This window comes from Cryptotermes secundus, unplaced genomic scaffold, assembly GCF_002891405.2.
Source record: "Cryptotermes secundus unplaced genomic scaffold, Csec_1.0 scaffold246, whole genome shotgun sequence".
In the NCBI taxonomy this organism is placed as follows: Eukaryota; Metazoa; Arthropoda; class Insecta; order Blattodea; family Kalotermitidae; genus Cryptotermes; species Cryptotermes secundus.
The window spans coordinates 399,029-415,383 of record NW_019742444.1 but is presented as its reverse complement, the minus strand read 5'-3'; the positions used below and the strand labels follow the sequence as shown (position 1 = coordinate 415,383).

Genomic DNA, 16,355 nt, shown 5'->3' with positions numbered 1-16,355 from the left:
ATTTCCATTAGAAGTTGAGAAAGTCTTTGATCAAAAATTGGTACAAATTAATAATTTAAAATTGCATGCATTCACTAGAAAAGAACCAGTACTCTATATTTCTTCTTGGCAAGTCTAAGGAGCCCAAGAACTGACCATCATTACAAAAGAAAAAATTTGACGTTTACTTGTAGTTTATCTAATGATAGTGTCATAACTCGGACTATAGCGACAAATGATGGCTGTTAGCGAATGATGGTTTGGAAGGGATGTGGAAGGAAGTGCTCTTAGCCTAATTTAAGGTACTATCCAGACATTTCTGTGGAGGTACGGAGGAAACCACAAGAATCTCGGTCAGGATAATAAAGGTCCTAGTTCTTAGCTGGGTCCCTTCAGAATACAAGTCAGAAGGATTACTGCTTGAGCCAATTTGCTTGATTTCATAATACTTCTGAACTTTATTTCCATAAATATAAAACCTGATCATGACAGATTATTTCAAAATATGTTTTCATATATAGGTTTAAAATGTAAATATTTTTTTTTACAAATATTCCTAGTGCTCTTATATGTTTATTTTATATTTGAAGATGGAGAAAAGTAGAAATGTGTGCTTATGATACAAGCAAGATGAAATGGGACAGATCAATTACAAAATTAGAACCAGTAGGAATATATTGATTCACATTGTGAAAGCTGTTTCCTTCCATCATCTCTTGCACGCAATTATAAACTGTCTTTGAAGATTTATCTCCTACATTCTGCAGTTATTATGTACAGCTGCTCTCTCATGATTTTCTATGTGACATCATCATCATGAAATCTGCAATGTATGTTTTTCTTCCAGTGTATGGTTTTTTGAATACTTGCTGGGGGTAAGTGTTCTGTTCTTTCAACTGTTCTCGTATTCATGTTGATTTCGTTCCAAAAGTTGCGTTATCAGACTAGAAGGATAACAGTTATTAAGCTAAGGTTTATTTTCAGTATTTTGAAACCAAAATGCAGTTTGATCAAAAACTGGTGCTATGAAACTTTGCATTAAAAGAAGGATATGCTTGCATAAAATTTCTGTTTTTGTTTCTCATATTCTGTACAAAATTAATGCGAATCATTCATGGAATGTCATAGGTTTTGGAGGGTATAATAACTTGTGTTCATTTGGTTTGTGATTTGTAGGACATTACTGTGATAATGAGACATAGATATATCCGTAGATAGGGCTCTCATTTTTCAGTAACCGCAAACTCAGATATTTTGTGGAGATTGTTTAAAGTGATATAGAATTTTAATTAACAAATAATCATACTTATTTCCGAAGCATTATTATAAAAACAAGTAATATAAGTTTTAAATACTAAAACAGCTTGTTGATTCGACACTGTAAAAAGGCGTACTTCTGGCTTATTTTGGACTTCATCTATCGTCTGGTATGTAAAAGACAAAAGGCCATCACGTTTCGGAGACTGGATCTGTTTCCGTCTTCAGGTGGGTAGGGAAGGATAAACCTACTCAGTTGGGCCCGTTAGAAAGAGCTAGTCTCAATCACTGGACCCAACTGAGTAGAGATATTGGGTTTTCGGACTTTATTCATCGTTCTGGTTTTTAAGATAACAGAAAAAAGCATGACATTTTGGAAACTGGATCTGTTTCCGTCCTGAGGTGAGGGAAAACACCTATTATGTTGTGTCTTAGAAAGAGCTAGCATCAATCACTGGATTGATCCAGTTTCCAAAACATGTTTTTTCTTAGTTATCTTAAAAACCAGGACGATGGATAAAGTCCGAAAACCCAATATCTCTACTCAGTTGGGTCCAGTGATTGAGACTAGCTCTTTCTAACGGGCCCAACTGAGTAGGTTTATCCTTCCCTACCCACCTGAAGACGGAGACAGATCCAGTCTCCGAAACGTCGTGGTCTTTCGTCTTTTACATACCAGATGATGGATGAATTCCAAAATAAGCCAAAAGAAGTACAATATACACCATTGTCAGAATCCTTTCAAGTCTATCTGTGAAAAGGAGCTTTGGATAAAGTCCTAGGGTCATTTGGAAGGTTCTTTTTGCCAGTATAGTGTAACATATCAAGTGAGATATGTCTTGCATACCTAAGTATTTGAAGTCGTACACAGACACTGTGAAAACAGCCTCTGAGATCAGGAGTTTCATAACTGTAATCAGGTATGAGAACTCAATGGAAGGGAGCTCTCAGATTCTTTTTGCTGTATCCAGTTAAAGTTTAATACACAATGTGGGCATGATTCATATTCCATTTAAAATTCTTCTACTTATATTATTTATTTCCTGAATTGATTCCAGTTGAAATGGAATCAGCCTGTTGTCTGTAAAGAAATATCGTCCTTCAAACTTGTATTTCAAGTAAATGCAGGTTTTCAGTCATTTATCTGTAATTAAGTTTGGAAAGAACTTTCAAACTAAAACCATAAAAGTCAAACTTCTATGTATATGACCAAACGTTGCTGCAAAATTTTAAATGTAACATAATTTTAATGATTCGCTACATAAATAGAAGGTTTGAGAAGGTTTGTTTATTTTTGCATTACTGTCTCATATTGTGAACTTTTGTAATAAATTAATATAAAGTGTAGAATGTCTTACAGATCTATCTATAAAATAAGCTTTGAATCATGAAAGAACTAAGTATTTATTCCTATTTATTTTCATAAGAGCTTTTATGACCTGGAATTCTGGCTGGAACCATGGTGAAATGACCAGCCACCACAGCTTAGAATATGCATGCTGAAAGCTTCAGTGTTTGTTATATAACCTAAAGACAGTAAGTAGATCAGTGTTTTGATACTTGTATATGTATCAATGATTGAACTGAAACAATGAAATTAAATTTAATATGAATATCTGTTGCTCAGTATCATTATTATTACCTTCTTGGTAATGACATTTTCCAGCACTGTAGAATCAGTTTGTGTAATCTCCAAAGTGGTGATGGAAATTAGAAGTATACATCATGGTCCAAGGTGGAGTTGCAATCTTAAAACAGATTAAACACTGGAAACACCATGCCTTAATAACAGCTCACTTGCAGAGAATTAGTGGTAAACAGAAATGTCATGCTATTAGATGTATTAGAAGAAATGTACCAAGGTTCTTTGCATATTCTTGGAAATTCAGAGGAAGAATTCTGTTGCCTGAATTGTTGAACTACATAGACCAATGGAAGTTGACCAACATTTTAGAGGAATGTAGCAGAGTGCTCTGCTTGCATTCTGCTTCATGCTGGTTTCTGATTTCACTTTTCAATCATGAAAATTGAAGTGACATGTTACTTCGGATCTTCGGTTGAATTTCATTGGGCTACATGACAATGTACTATTCATACCTACAGCTATGGGAACCACAAATCCAACTTGAAAATACATAGTCATGTTGTGGTGAAGTATGTGAATATTATGGATGTTATCTGACATTTGTGATTAATTTATTCATGAAGAAGGATAGACATGAGAAACGACGAATTCTTAGAGCGATAAATTAACTTATGGCTATAAAGTGATTCCTATTATGGGCTTAGTCTCTAAGTCATTTCTGTATACTGAAGCAAAAAATAACTAAACCTGGGTCTTTTGAACAATAACTGTAAAAGGTTGTGAACCTAATCAGTATGTCACAGTGTAAAGCATTGTAAAAGGACGTTCCTTTATCATAAATCCGTGCGGAGGTGGATAAGAATTCAGTTTTAACTTTTAGTTTAATTTTACCGCTTCCTTGGATCCGTTGATGTTGTAGTTAGGTAAACTGTGTATAGAGGTCAGGAAAACATGGAAGCGTTAGAACAAACGAGCATCGCTCCGCACAGCAGGTGTTTATATTTTCTGTCAAAGACGCTTATTTATGGGAAATAAAACGTAATGAGAACAACAAAACTTGAAGCAGTAAGTACCTGTGCTTCCTTTAACCTGCCTACGTACTTCACTTGTGTTTTAGAATGTGTTCCTAGTGATTACATGCCGGCTCTGCTAGAGGGAGTCATCACTAGATTTCGGCACTATATTTCGAAAGAGGTCCATTGTGAACCCATCTTGTACCCCTAATGCGCGGGCCATGGACGCCTGTCGAAAAATATATTACTGGAAATTTGTAGCATTATCGAACAGTGGTACTTCTGTGGCATGCAAATGAAAGCGGAAATAAACGAATGATAACATTACAAGAATAATTCGCATTACATTAGTATATGAAATGGATTAGAGCCGCCAAAACCGGACTGGAATAATGCAGTGAGACATAAAATATAAAATCATAATGAAATGTGTGTAGGATGTTGCTTCGGTTATTTATTAATGTTGTGATTCCCCATAATTTCAATCTTCGACATGATGTGCAATGTCTGTTTCAGGTTTAGTGGTGGAGATTAATTTACAGGCTCCTTCAAGAAATACAAGACATCTTAGAATTAACGAATTGCAAGTATGAATTTCTCACCATTTGGAGGTCACTTCCCAGCATCCATACCCACCATTCATCAGTTTGCTGCAAAATTCACTCATGATGGGAGTGGAGGGGGCCTGCCACCACAGGCAGTTGGCGATGGAGGAGGGGCAGGAGCTCGTTATCACACTAGTCCTGGACCAGCTCATTTTAATCAGCATCATCCCCCTATTGGGATGCCAGTAAACATGGGCAAGTATAACCGAGGAGATGGTGGGAACAATCCTCCTGGTGGTGGAGGCCAGCCTCAGATCAATATGATGAATCCAAACTCCTCCAAATACCATCCAGGAACCAATTTGACAGGAACTCATCATTATAGTGGGAATGTTGGCATCCCGTACAGCCAGGCAGGAGCAGTTCAACAACAACAACAGCAACAGCAGCAACAACAACAGCAAAGCCGACCTACCTCATCACCATCCATACAGGACGGTCAGCAGCAAGGCAACAAGCGTGGAGTGTATCATGTGAGTGACATGCAACCGCAGGACTTATGTGCAGCCATGATGCGGGAGAACGCTGCTGTTGCTGCAGCAGCAGCAGCTGCAGAGAAGGAAAAGGACATGAAACGTGAGGAAGCAGGTGGTGAAAAGGATGATGGAGGAAGACCAGGATCCAATGAGGCTGAGTACAGTGGCTCTATGGCACTTCATCACCATCACCACCAACATCATCATGCTACCCAGACTACAGCTACCATGCCTGCCACCTGGCAGAGTTTGGCTGCCCCGGGATCTACTGTGGCTGACTACCTGTCCCACCTGCCAGCCTCCACTCTTCCACTTAGCCTCCATCACTTCCTCAAGTACTCTGCTGAAAACATCAAGAAAGAAACGGAGATGGCGGTCAATGTTGGGGGTGGTCCTGCCATTGGGGTTGCCAGTACAACAACACCTGGTGTGGTAGGGGGCGCTCCTGGAGTGCCTGGTGTTGCAAAGAAGAAGAAAAAGAAGAAGGCAAGCAAGGAAAAGAAGCCTCGACCAAAACCAGGTGAGATTCGCCTCACAACCGCTTTAGATGGCTCAACTTTGTATTGTTGCCCTGAATGTCACATGGCATATCCAGAAAAAGAGTTACTGGAACAACATTTGTTAGGACACACATTGGAGCGCCGCTTTGTGTGTGACATCTGTGGGGCAGGCCTCAAGCGAAAGGATCATCTAACACGCCATAAGCAAAGCCACAACCCGGAAAGGCCGTATGTGTGCACAGTTTGTCTTAAAGCATTTAAACGAAAGGAACAACTGACCCTGCATTTTGTGATTCACTCCGGAGAGAAACGTCATGTGTGCACCGAGTGTGGGAAGGGATTCTACCGCAAGGACCACCTACGTAAGCATACACGCAGTCATATTGCTCGTAGGGTGAAGGCAGAGCTGAGTCAGCATGCGCCACAACCCCAGCATCCCCCTACTCCACAGCAGCATCAAGTGGCCACCGTCTCCGCAGAGCAACCACCACCTCCGCCATTACTCTCCTGAATGGCGGCCAATGGGAACTATGCCAATGTTCCCAGCCTCCTTAACTCGGATCTCCTGGCGTTCGTATCCGCAGCCAAGGATGCGTTCTGAACATTTATGCTTTGCCACAGCGTAGCTAGCAGTAGCAGCAGACTTCACATTTGAAGTTGATGCATGATTAGGTATTGTAATATAAAAATAATCAAAGACAGGAAAGTCAGATTTCTTTATGCTAGTGTCTTGTGGAAATTGACAGAAAAGTGTGTTTCAATGATAAAAAATGTCTGCAGATAATAGTGAAAGCTCTTAAAGACGAACTGGAATATGTCAAAGTCAAGTGATGGGTATAACATTTAATGTTGATTGTTAAAGACCTTGAACGTTTTGGCAAACATTGCAGTTACCATCTTCAAGGTTAATGTAATGGATAAGAAAAGAGCAATGGAATATTTAGGTCTCATGAGGGAAGATAAGTAGTGGTTGTTTAACATAGTGACCTCGATACTAGCCACTGGGCTGGTTCATGGAGGTGGGAGGGAACAGAAGAAGCAGTTTCACTTCAGACTTTACCCAGTCTGTACACATAGTCCTTGATTTATATGGCAGTTGTATCTAAAAAGGAGTTAACAGAGGGTGAAATTGCATAAAACATAATATCCTCTGGGACACGTGGTAGTATAGTTGATTGAGGCACTATGCTGCAAGTTAGAAGGTTGCGGGTTCAAGTCCCGATGAGCTGGAATTTTTCAGTTGACCTGATCCTTCCAGCTGGACTATGGCCCTGAGGCCAACTCAGCCCCTAACAGAAATGAGTACCAGGAATCATTCTGGGGGGGTAAAGGGTGGTCGGCACGTAAGGCTGACAACCTTACTTCCATCTGTGAGCTGATTGTCTAGAAAATGTGGGAGCCTCGACATCTCAGAACCCTCACAATGCTCTACTCCCCTCCTAATCAGCTAGCAAGCAATTTGGATTAAGGCAGTTGCTATTGATTGATATCAGTCCAAATCATTGGAGCACATTAAAATGAATTTCATTTTTTGAACTGGCATATGATGAATACCTGTTTGTCTTTATGGTTAGTGCTGTTTGGTGTCTTATTATTTTAATGGCTTCTGTGATTGAGCCAGGTTAGCTCAGTACAGTGATGAGGCTGTTGTTGGCTGGATGACCAGGCAGAGGGCAAGAGATAATTCTTTTCTCCATATTGTCCAGACTGGTTCTGGGGCCCACCCAGCCTTCTGTCCAGTGGGTACCAGCGGTGTGAAGCTGGCCGCTCACTGCCATCTAGTGCCATGGTCAAGAACGGTGGAGCTGTATCTCCACTCCCCCATTTGCCTTCATTTACATAATGAAGTACAGTTATAACTACATTTTTCTTCCTCCCCCAGATGATGTAGGGACAGTGTTTGTGGATGTTTACTGTGGTTTATATTTTGTTAAATTCAGTACCATTAATGGTCTTTGTGGTGTCCTGTCTTGAATCATTAAAGGATCCATAGCTGCCACATACAGCAGGCTTGACACCTGCGTTCATTCTGGCATTTTGCTCGGTTTATTCGACCAGGAAGATGAAGGCAATATGTTCCTCCAAAATGTCCGTTGACTGTCAACAGAGTACATAGCATTTATGTCCCAGAAAATAGTATTGCTAGTAACCTTTGCTGTGAGAACTTCAAATCCTGCATCTCTAGCTATTGTCTGGCATAAAAGTAATCACCATGCAACTAACATTAACTAAGAAGATGAATACAGAGTGAGTTTACTTTCTTTTTCTCTTCGTTCGAAGCTGCAGAATCCATTGTATTGGCTAGCAACCAAGACACCTCTCTAAACAATCACTTTCTCCTTTGCTCAGATGTATACATACCATTGCTTTTCCTATTCATGACATTTACCCTGAAGATGGCAGTTGCAGTGTTTGCTGAAACAGAAGGATTTCAAAAATCAGTATGATTCAAACTAGCAAGTTGATCTTGTACAGTGGGCATCTGCTGCAGAAACACAAGGGAAAGCTCTGTGGTGATATTTGTCGACAGTATGTTGTACATGCATACTGCATCATTTTGGATTACAGGAGCAGGTGAGATATTAGTTGGCCAGTGGCCACTCCTTAGTGAAATATGGATTTCCGGTGAAGAAGAAAGGGACATTAATCAATTTATAGTGTATGAAGGTAATATGAACAATTTTAAGTAAGTAATAAGGGTATGATAAAGTTACCCCAGAAGTCTTTACAGGACAGTCCAGTATAATATTGAAGTGATTTTTTTTGGAATGTTGGTTGTGAAAGATTACCTAATTAGTTTTGTAAGTGATTTTTTTTAAGTTACATTGTGCCATTTTATAGTGCAGTAGGCCTAGTGTGGTTATATTTTTTTGTCAGCAGAAGTTGTAAATGCAAATAGCATTTTTTAAAGCCAAGATAATGTATTCAGGTTACCTCATGTCTCACCTATACAGAGAAGAGGATACAAATACTCATGGAACATTTTTTAGAACTATCATGACCTTCGAAGAGAATATGTAATTTATTTTTTTCTGGAGGGAAAATGCATGTTCATGTTGCATTGCTATTACCAATGCACTTTTCTGAATATGATAGTTTTCCCCTCTAGGTTAAAAGTATTATTTTTTAGTAAATGTTAGTAAGAGGCCATCATTTCTAGAGCTTAAGATCTGGTTTTAAGCTGTTTAATGAACAATGTATGCGTCACAAGTTGGACTGGAGAGAAAGTGGACATTTTGATGGTTGAATTTTTATAGAGGCAAAATATGTGAGTCATGTTAGAACTAAAACAGAAAATGTCAGCCAAAAGGGAAATGTACAATCCTGCCATCATGGTGCCAATTTATCCTTGCCCACAAATACATCAGTTTTGTCTAAAGGGAAAGGAAGCAATCCCTTGCATGCAATGCAATATTATGTATATCTGCTTTATACCAAAACTACCGAGTCTCCTTTATTTAGCCAGCATGGCTGGGCAGCAGATTATGGATTACAAGAGGGTTGAGTCTCGGAATGTAGTCTTACCAGTGATAATATATACAGTGACGTATAAAAATTCCTTGAGATAGTACAAAACACTCCGACTGACATATTGTAAATGTTATTATGCTTTTCCTCTCTTGTCTACAGAGTGCTTACTTTCCTGTGTGAATGTCATTGGTATGTTTCAACTTGTGAAATAATTTTGAAAAAAAAAAATTGTTGTTTATAGGCTGCAATCTTTATGGACTACACATCCCAGTGTTGCTTATGTATTAATAATTAAAGTCTGTATTGGAAACAGTTGAATGTGTCAGTTTACTATTTTTTTTTTAAATCCAATACCAATTGATTAAGCAAACATTTGTTATTAGTACATAGAACAGGAGGTTTGTAAGTTAAGGGGATCTAGAGTAACTGACGTATATGAATGACTGTAGGTACTTGCCAGATAGCCTGTGATTTTTAAATACGAAGAATTCTGTGGGATCTGAGATTCTCTTAGTGATGACTGAAGAATGTGGTCTTCTTGTATGTGTCACTTTGTGGTCATGATAGCATGATGCCACATTCCAGAAGTCTACTCGTTTGTTTTATGATAGTAAACCAGGCCATACATGGTCATGCCTTGAAGTGCAGTTCTAAAGGAAATATGAATTAAGTTAAGGCAGTTTGAATAGTTAACACCGTTGAAAAGGAAGGAGATCTCTCTGTTTTCATATTTGAAATATGTTGTAATTATGAAAATAAATCATGAAATAGGAGTTATGTAATTAGAATACTAGGTAAAATGTAGCCCAATTTAGGATAAATCAGGTACAAGAGTATACATACTAGGACAGTTGGAAAGTTGATATTGAAGAGAAAACAACTTCTCGACATGTGCGAGTTCGTTAGCCCAATATATTTATGAAAGTTTCAGTGTGAAGAAAGTAGTATTTCCGTTAGTATTGAATTTAAAGTAGGCTAAATTATTGATAAGTTCTGAATTACATTTTTGCACCGGAATCGGGAAAATGGCAACAATTCTAATTTATAAGTATATAGTATGCCCGGCTTTATCTGTTCGTTGTAGTATTATTTTCAAGCAATGCGCCGATAAATGTGCCTCCTATTGGCATCATGCGATTGGTCAACGCTTGTTCCACCCCTCCAATCCGTAGTGTATGCTTGAAACTATGGGATGTAGATAATTGCAGGTTTATTACATGATGATAAATTTTGAACAATTCTGATATACAGTATAACAACATCGTGAATTTGTAAGGCGATACATTTTTATCATCGCACATCTTCGGTGCAATTAACTTCTTCTGTCTCTTACAAGATGGCGGGAAGAAAACAAAAACATTGTAGAAAGCGTTACACGAATTTTACGATCAGTTGTCAAACTGGGCGTGTTTATACCCACAAAATTTGGCAGCGGTCTTCGGTTGACGTGAGCAATATAGAGTTTTAATTCTTAAATTTGGGTGTAGCCAATATAATTGTCGGAAGTAATAAACTGACTGTTATAATATGGCGTATACGAGTATCATTCTTCACCATGAATCGCTTTTTCGGCAACTGGGAATAAACCAATTTAATATGCGAATATTGTTACCAAGAATTAAGTTGCACTGCTTTATATATGTTCATAAAATAATGATTCAAGAAATATGAATGTCCCACAGTATGTAGGTGGAACGCAGCAGTCTTACCATCATGAGGAAGTTGCTCCCGTCCAGCAACAACAGCAACAGCAACAATATGTTGCAAGCAACAGTGGTGAAAGCGTGGTTGTTATGGGCAGCGGCAGTGTGCATTACCATTGCACAGGTGCGAATTCTCAGTCTACTCAATTTAACACTCCTCTAGATGCAAAGTCACAACCAAATGACACAAGGACAGCAAATCAACAGGAGAACTCTTGTGTGCACACATATTCTGGAGGTACATCACAGAGGAACAGTGAAGTTCGACAGCCCTATAACATGCATAGCCTCATGCCTCAGAAAGTCGATGCTTCAACCATGACAGAAAAGGAAACCCACACCAGTGATGGGTTCTTTGGTAGCAGTGTGCCTCAGCTGGATTGCAAACCTTCATATTCCATTGCAGCAATGATCCAATCACCTGCCACTTGGCAAAGTTTAGCTGGTCCACCAGGATCCACTGTTGCTGAGTACCTGTCTCAGTTGTCTGCCTCAACTCTTCCTCTAACACTCCATCATTTCCTCAAGTTCTCAACAACAGCAACTACTGAGCTGTCTGCCATTCCAATGCCTACTTCAGGTTCAGGGATAAAACGTGAAGAAGATGGCATATTGTTGACAAAAAAGAAGAAAAAGAGAAAATATAAAAAGAAGCCATACATTCCACGTCCGCCACGGCCCAGGCCAGGTGAGGTCCGTCTTACAACAGCATTGGATGGCTCAACACTATACTGTTGTCCTGAATGCCATATGGCATACCCAGAGAGAGAGCTATTAGAGCAACATTTGGTAGTTCATCGTCTGGAGCGTCGTTTTGTGTGCAACATCTGTGGAGCAGGCCTGAAACGCAAAGAACATCTTGACAGGCACAAACAGGGTCATAACTCAGAGCGCCCATATACCTGCTCTGTCTGCTTCAAGGCATTTAAGCGCAATGAACACCTATCACGCCACTTTGTGATCCATTCAGGTGACAAAACACAGGTCTGCACAGAGTGTGGGAAAGGTTTCTACCGTAAAGATCACCTACGCAAACATGCCCAAAGTCACATTGCAAAACGTCTGCGTGCAGAGCTTATGGGTCAGAAAGCAACACAAAATGGAGTAGGTAGCAATCAACAAGGCATAGGGCCACTGGGATCTCTGGCTTCTCCCTCTGGTATAACAGGTGTTACACTCATGCCTGGAGGTGTTACCCTTCCTATCTTATCGTCTTGAACACAGCAGTGATCATGAAGCTTCTCCATATTGGTGACTACTCTGTTAGAAAGTGTATTGCAAAGTTAAGCAATCCCATAAAAGTGAATTGATTAATACATACTGAAACATTCGGAATGTAGCATGGAGGTAGGTATTTTTCCCTTGTAATGTATATTTCAGATTATCTTTAATACTTGTAAAAATTTCAATTCCTCTAACATCTGCTGTAATATTGAATATGTAAATTCATTATATTTAAGCAGTCAAGGCCCATTGTCACTTGTATGTACAGATATGTACTAATTTAATCTGGTTAGTTATTGAATATAAAGAATTTAGTGTCAGTCAGTCAGTTTGCAAAGGAACCATGCCTATTAATTTCAATGATGACGGTAGTTTGTTCAAGAAAATATAATACTCAAGCTGGAAGGTCGCGGGTTCAAATCCTGATGAGGTCATTGGATTTTTTTCAGTTGACCTAATCCTTCCAGCCACACTAGGCCCTGGGGTTTACTCAGCCTCTAACAGAAATGAGTACCAAGAATTAAATAATAATTTTCCTGGGGAGTAAAGCGCAGCCGGCGTGTAAGGCTGACAACCTCACCACCATCTTTGAGCCGATTGTCTAGATAATGTGGGACCTTCAACATTTCACAACCGTATGGGCCTTCATGGCCTGGTACAGGGACAGCTTTACTTTACTTTTTGCTTATGTACCAAATTTTGTTCCTTTGCAGTGCATACCAATCAGTGGTAAAAGAAATTATTGCTTATGTGCTCACAGCGCTTGTAGACATCACATACAAAATAAGGTGAACAGGAATTTTTATTTATTTCTGTAATTTTAATAGTCAAATTGTGGGAATAAGCAAAGAATAAACAGCAATGCTAGACTGTGGACTTGAAGACAGTTAATGAACTGACTGCATTATGAGTATTTTGCTTTCTTCTCTTGCCTTATTTTGTATCATGGATTCTTAACACTGCAGTCATATGTAGAATAAAATTTATCAGAATTGACAGGAACCAGAAAGTAAAATCTTGCCAGTAACTTTTATGAGTCACTCAATATACTCCTTGGCAAGAGATCGTAAGAATGTTTTGTGAGATGAGTAACAGAATTGTGATTTCATGTTTCTTTGTGAAGGAAAATGCTATTATGTTTCAGTGTAACTGCACTTAAGGCAAAAATACTCTAGGTCACTAAATATTCAGTGTAACAAAACAATTTTCACTATGTTTTTACATGTTTCATAGGGCCCTTAACTGGGCAGTGATGCTTCATGCATCATCTTGGTTTTGTATTGTAGAATCTCTGTAAGATTATGAGCCCAAAATATACTGATTAATGCATGCTTTGAAAGGAATGCCTCTCATATAATACTTTTAGTAATTTTAAAATTTGGATTTGGCTGATGAAAGTTAAAGGGCAAATCACCACCATCAGTCTGTACATTTGTTACAGGAATTTTAAAAAGGATACTAAAACATGTAAATATTTTGATAAAAGGTTAGAAGAAACAGAAGGTAACTGCTGAACAAAAACATACATGTATCATCTGGACTTGTAATTTGTGATTATATACTTTTCAGAATTTGGGTTACTGTTGTCGTAATTAGATCAGGATATATCTTAGAATATGAATGTAAGAGAGAGAAACTCAGATTTATATGTGAAATGTTATTACTAACATGAGCCATGCTCTAGGATCTTGTGTGATTTTAAAAATCTCATTTTAACCCTTAAAAGACCAAAAAGTGGTGGGTTGGATCTTAAGGAGATAAGTTGTAAGAATGGCAAGTGGATGGAACTGGGTTAGAATCTTGTTCAGTTGGCTTTGGTATTTGTGGTGTTGAGCCACCAGGTTCTGTTATATCTGTGTTAATAATATAATTTAGTAACAACAGTTACAAATGACAGTAATGTTAACTTTTAGGGTGGAGGCAGCTGCATACCACATTTGTTTGGAGGAAGAATGAATGAACTTTGTCCTTTACCCCTGATAATTATCCCAAAAGGAGAATAACATTTAGTAACGAAATTCGCATCAGCAGATTTACCCTTTACTGTTACGGTCTGATATTAATATTCTTCAATCTTATGAAACTAATTATACAGAAGCTTGAAGTGATTTTGTGTTTAAGCAAAATGTAAAGGAATATAAGAATGAATCCTGTTTGTACATAAAATGTTTATATGAAGCAAACTGTAGCTTGGAGCAGGCCAATACCTTCAGATTCTTTGAAGTTTCCTATCAGTTTGTTTCCCTGTTATAATCTGTAATATACGAGTAGTAAGAATATTAAAATCCCCAGGCAGGTTCATTTAGAGAATTCAGGCACCTGACAGTTTCAAGACTATGTTCCATCCTGCAAACTGTGAGGTTGTGTGCATCTAAATTTTATATTTTAATCTGGTAATGATATATACAAAACCTGTTTGACAAATGTATCTTCTTTTGGAAACAGAAGAATTATGTCAAGTTAGAAAGACTGCGGATGCATTGCTGTGAGCACCTTTCTCTCATATTTACAGTAGCATAGACAGTGTTTGAGGGAGATCTTAGCAGCGATTAAAACTGCTGATTGAAACAGTAAATCAGTCAGAAATGCAGGTGACTCAGATACCACTCCGACAGAACTGTTGACAATTTCCTCATAGTTTGCAGAAGTCTGTGAAACCTGGTTTTTATTTTTATATCAGAGTGTTAGCTTAGCTTTAAAATAAATGCCTTTTTTTTTCCTCTCTTAAAATCCCATGAAACTAAATTTCCAGTTACATAGTTTTCCTTCCTTAACTTATGTGTCCAAACCTGTCAGCAGATTCTGATTTTGGGTGGAAAAACAAGACAGTCTGTTCTTTTAGCCTTAACTGTATGAAGTTTATATTGCAATGATTTAGCTTAATTCACACTATATTCAAACTTTCCTGATTGTAACATATTGTAGGAAATGTAAATTCAAACCTGTATGTTATAGCTTTCACATTCATAAATAAAAGAAACTACTAGATAAGAAAGGCAGATATAATGTTAGCTTAACCCTTGCATGAAGAGAACAAATTTCCTGTTTGTGTACAGTTGGCTATGTCTTGTCTTTTTTTGAGGTGGGGGAACTATTCAATATGATAAAACACTTATAAAATGTCTTTTGAAATTCCTTGCCTTTACTGCAAGGATTATGGAAACAGCAAATGTGTGGACAGTTATAGGAACAAAATAGTTTAGGTTCTGTTCCACTGACCACCAGGAAGTATAAAGGAGAAACCATAACAAACTAGGTAACCATCATATTCAGAAACCTTAATGCAAGAAACTTAATCACGTAACGCTTTATTCCATATATATTATCAGTAAACAAAGATCTGCCATTTTCAGCTGTCAGCAGGCTTATTTACAACTTACTGTTTCATATTTTAAGGATTTTCTCATTCTTTTCCATCAGCACTGATATGTTGTACTCAACCTCAGATGCCTCAAGCTCCACTCTTCTTCCTTGCTGCTTCTTTTAATTCCAAGTTAAACAAAGAAATGTGAGAAGAGTTTATTAATATATTCAGTTCATACATTTCTGTTTTGTATTTTTAAGACTGCCACAAAATATTCTGTTCTGGTCTTTAAGATTGTCGAATGGTAAACAGTATTTTTATACCTACATATATTCATGTATTAACAGATATGTATATATATAGTATATGTTAAGTTTTATAAAGAATGTTGCCAACCTCCCTCCTTTATTAATGTTTTTGTATAAAGAAATATAAATGTATATAGTTTCTGTACTTCACACCGTTTTTCTTATATTCCTATGCTGCATTTTTGTCTCTGTGTAGTGGATTATTATTGTAATAAGGTACTACCACCTTTGTGGAAGGATTTTTTCATGATTAATGAGCAGCAGACACTTTCTTACATTTATTTTTAAACACTGCAGTGAAATATTTGTCATCAATAATTAAATGCTACCATTAACATAATTCTTTTCAGTATTCTATTCATGTATCAAAAACAGAGAATAACAAATACCCAGAGTGATTCTATAAAAAATATATATTTGTATTAACTAACCTCCAGTGAATGTGATTATCTTTTGATTTCACAAATGCATTGAAATGTCCCTGCCATGCATGAAAACATCGCTGGAAACCGTTTTGCTATTGTCACACAGCTTTCACAAGTGATTCAAAGTAAAATCCTTTAAGATTTTTAGATTCATGAACATGATGTCATATGGAGTTAAAAACAGGTAAGTATGGTGGATATTTGAATGCTGGAATTTGTATCTTAAAAAAAAACTGCTTTACTGAAAGTACACTGTTCTAACATAAAATCTACTTTCCAGGCAAAAGCACCGCCCCTCATGAATGTGTCCAAAGACTGAAAATAGAATGCGTGGGTGACTTGTTTTGGAAGACCAAATTCACAGTTACTTCTTGGTCCTGGAGATTCTGGACTTACCTTCTGCAAATATTGGTATTTTGTTCTTGGGTCACAGTGAAGTTCCACCAAGTCATCACCAGTCACTTCTTCCAAATTATAATTTGCTTTCAACAGTCACTGTTGAAAT

The 16,355-nt window shown here is 37.8% G+C and overlaps 2 protein-coding genes across 4 annotated transcripts; both read left to right on the top strand.

Annotated features, from left to right (window-relative positions):
* The first annotated feature begins 1,923 nt into the window (after window positions 1-1,923).
* Window positions 1,924-6,502, top strand: LOC111873141 (protein odd-skipped). Of its 3 annotated transcripts, none has more exons than XM_023867588.2 (2): window positions 1,924-3,886; window positions 4,351-6,502. In XM_023867588.2, exon 2 carries the CDS (start codon window positions 4,424-4,426, stop codon window positions 5,924-5,926), a length of 1,503 nt encoding a protein of 500 aa, XP_023723356.1. In that variant the 5' UTR covers window positions 1,924-3,886; window positions 4,351-4,423; the 3' UTR covers window positions 5,927-6,502. The 3 variants fall into 3 exon arrangements, with proteins under 3 accessions (XP_023723356.1, XP_023723358.1, XP_023723357.1); XM_023867590.2 differs by lacking the exon at window positions 1,924-3,886 and adding an exon at window positions 3,921-4,231; XM_023867589.2 differs by lacking the exon at window positions 1,924-3,886 and adding an exon at window positions 3,921-4,263.
* Window positions 6,503-10,138: 3,636 nt separating this feature from the next.
* LOC111873127 (zinc finger protein 260) lies at window positions 10,139-12,264 on the top strand. Its single transcript, XM_023867562.2, has one exon. It carries the CDS (start codon window positions 10,554-10,556, stop codon window positions 11,805-11,807), a length of 1,254 nt encoding a protein of 417 aa, XP_023723330.1. The 5' UTR covers window positions 10,139-10,553; the 3' UTR covers window positions 11,808-12,264.
* Window positions 12,265-16,355: the final 4,091 nt, after the last annotated feature.

Excerpts from the sequence above, each read along its gene's own strand:
- LOC111873141 (XM_023867588.2), top strand. The coding sequence starts at position 4,424 with ATGAATTTCTCACCATTTGGAGGTCACTTCCCAGCATCCATACCCACC.
- LOC111873127 (XM_023867562.2), top strand. The coding sequence starts at position 10,554 with ATGAATGTCCCACAGTATGTAGGTGGAACGCAGCAGTCTTACCATCAT.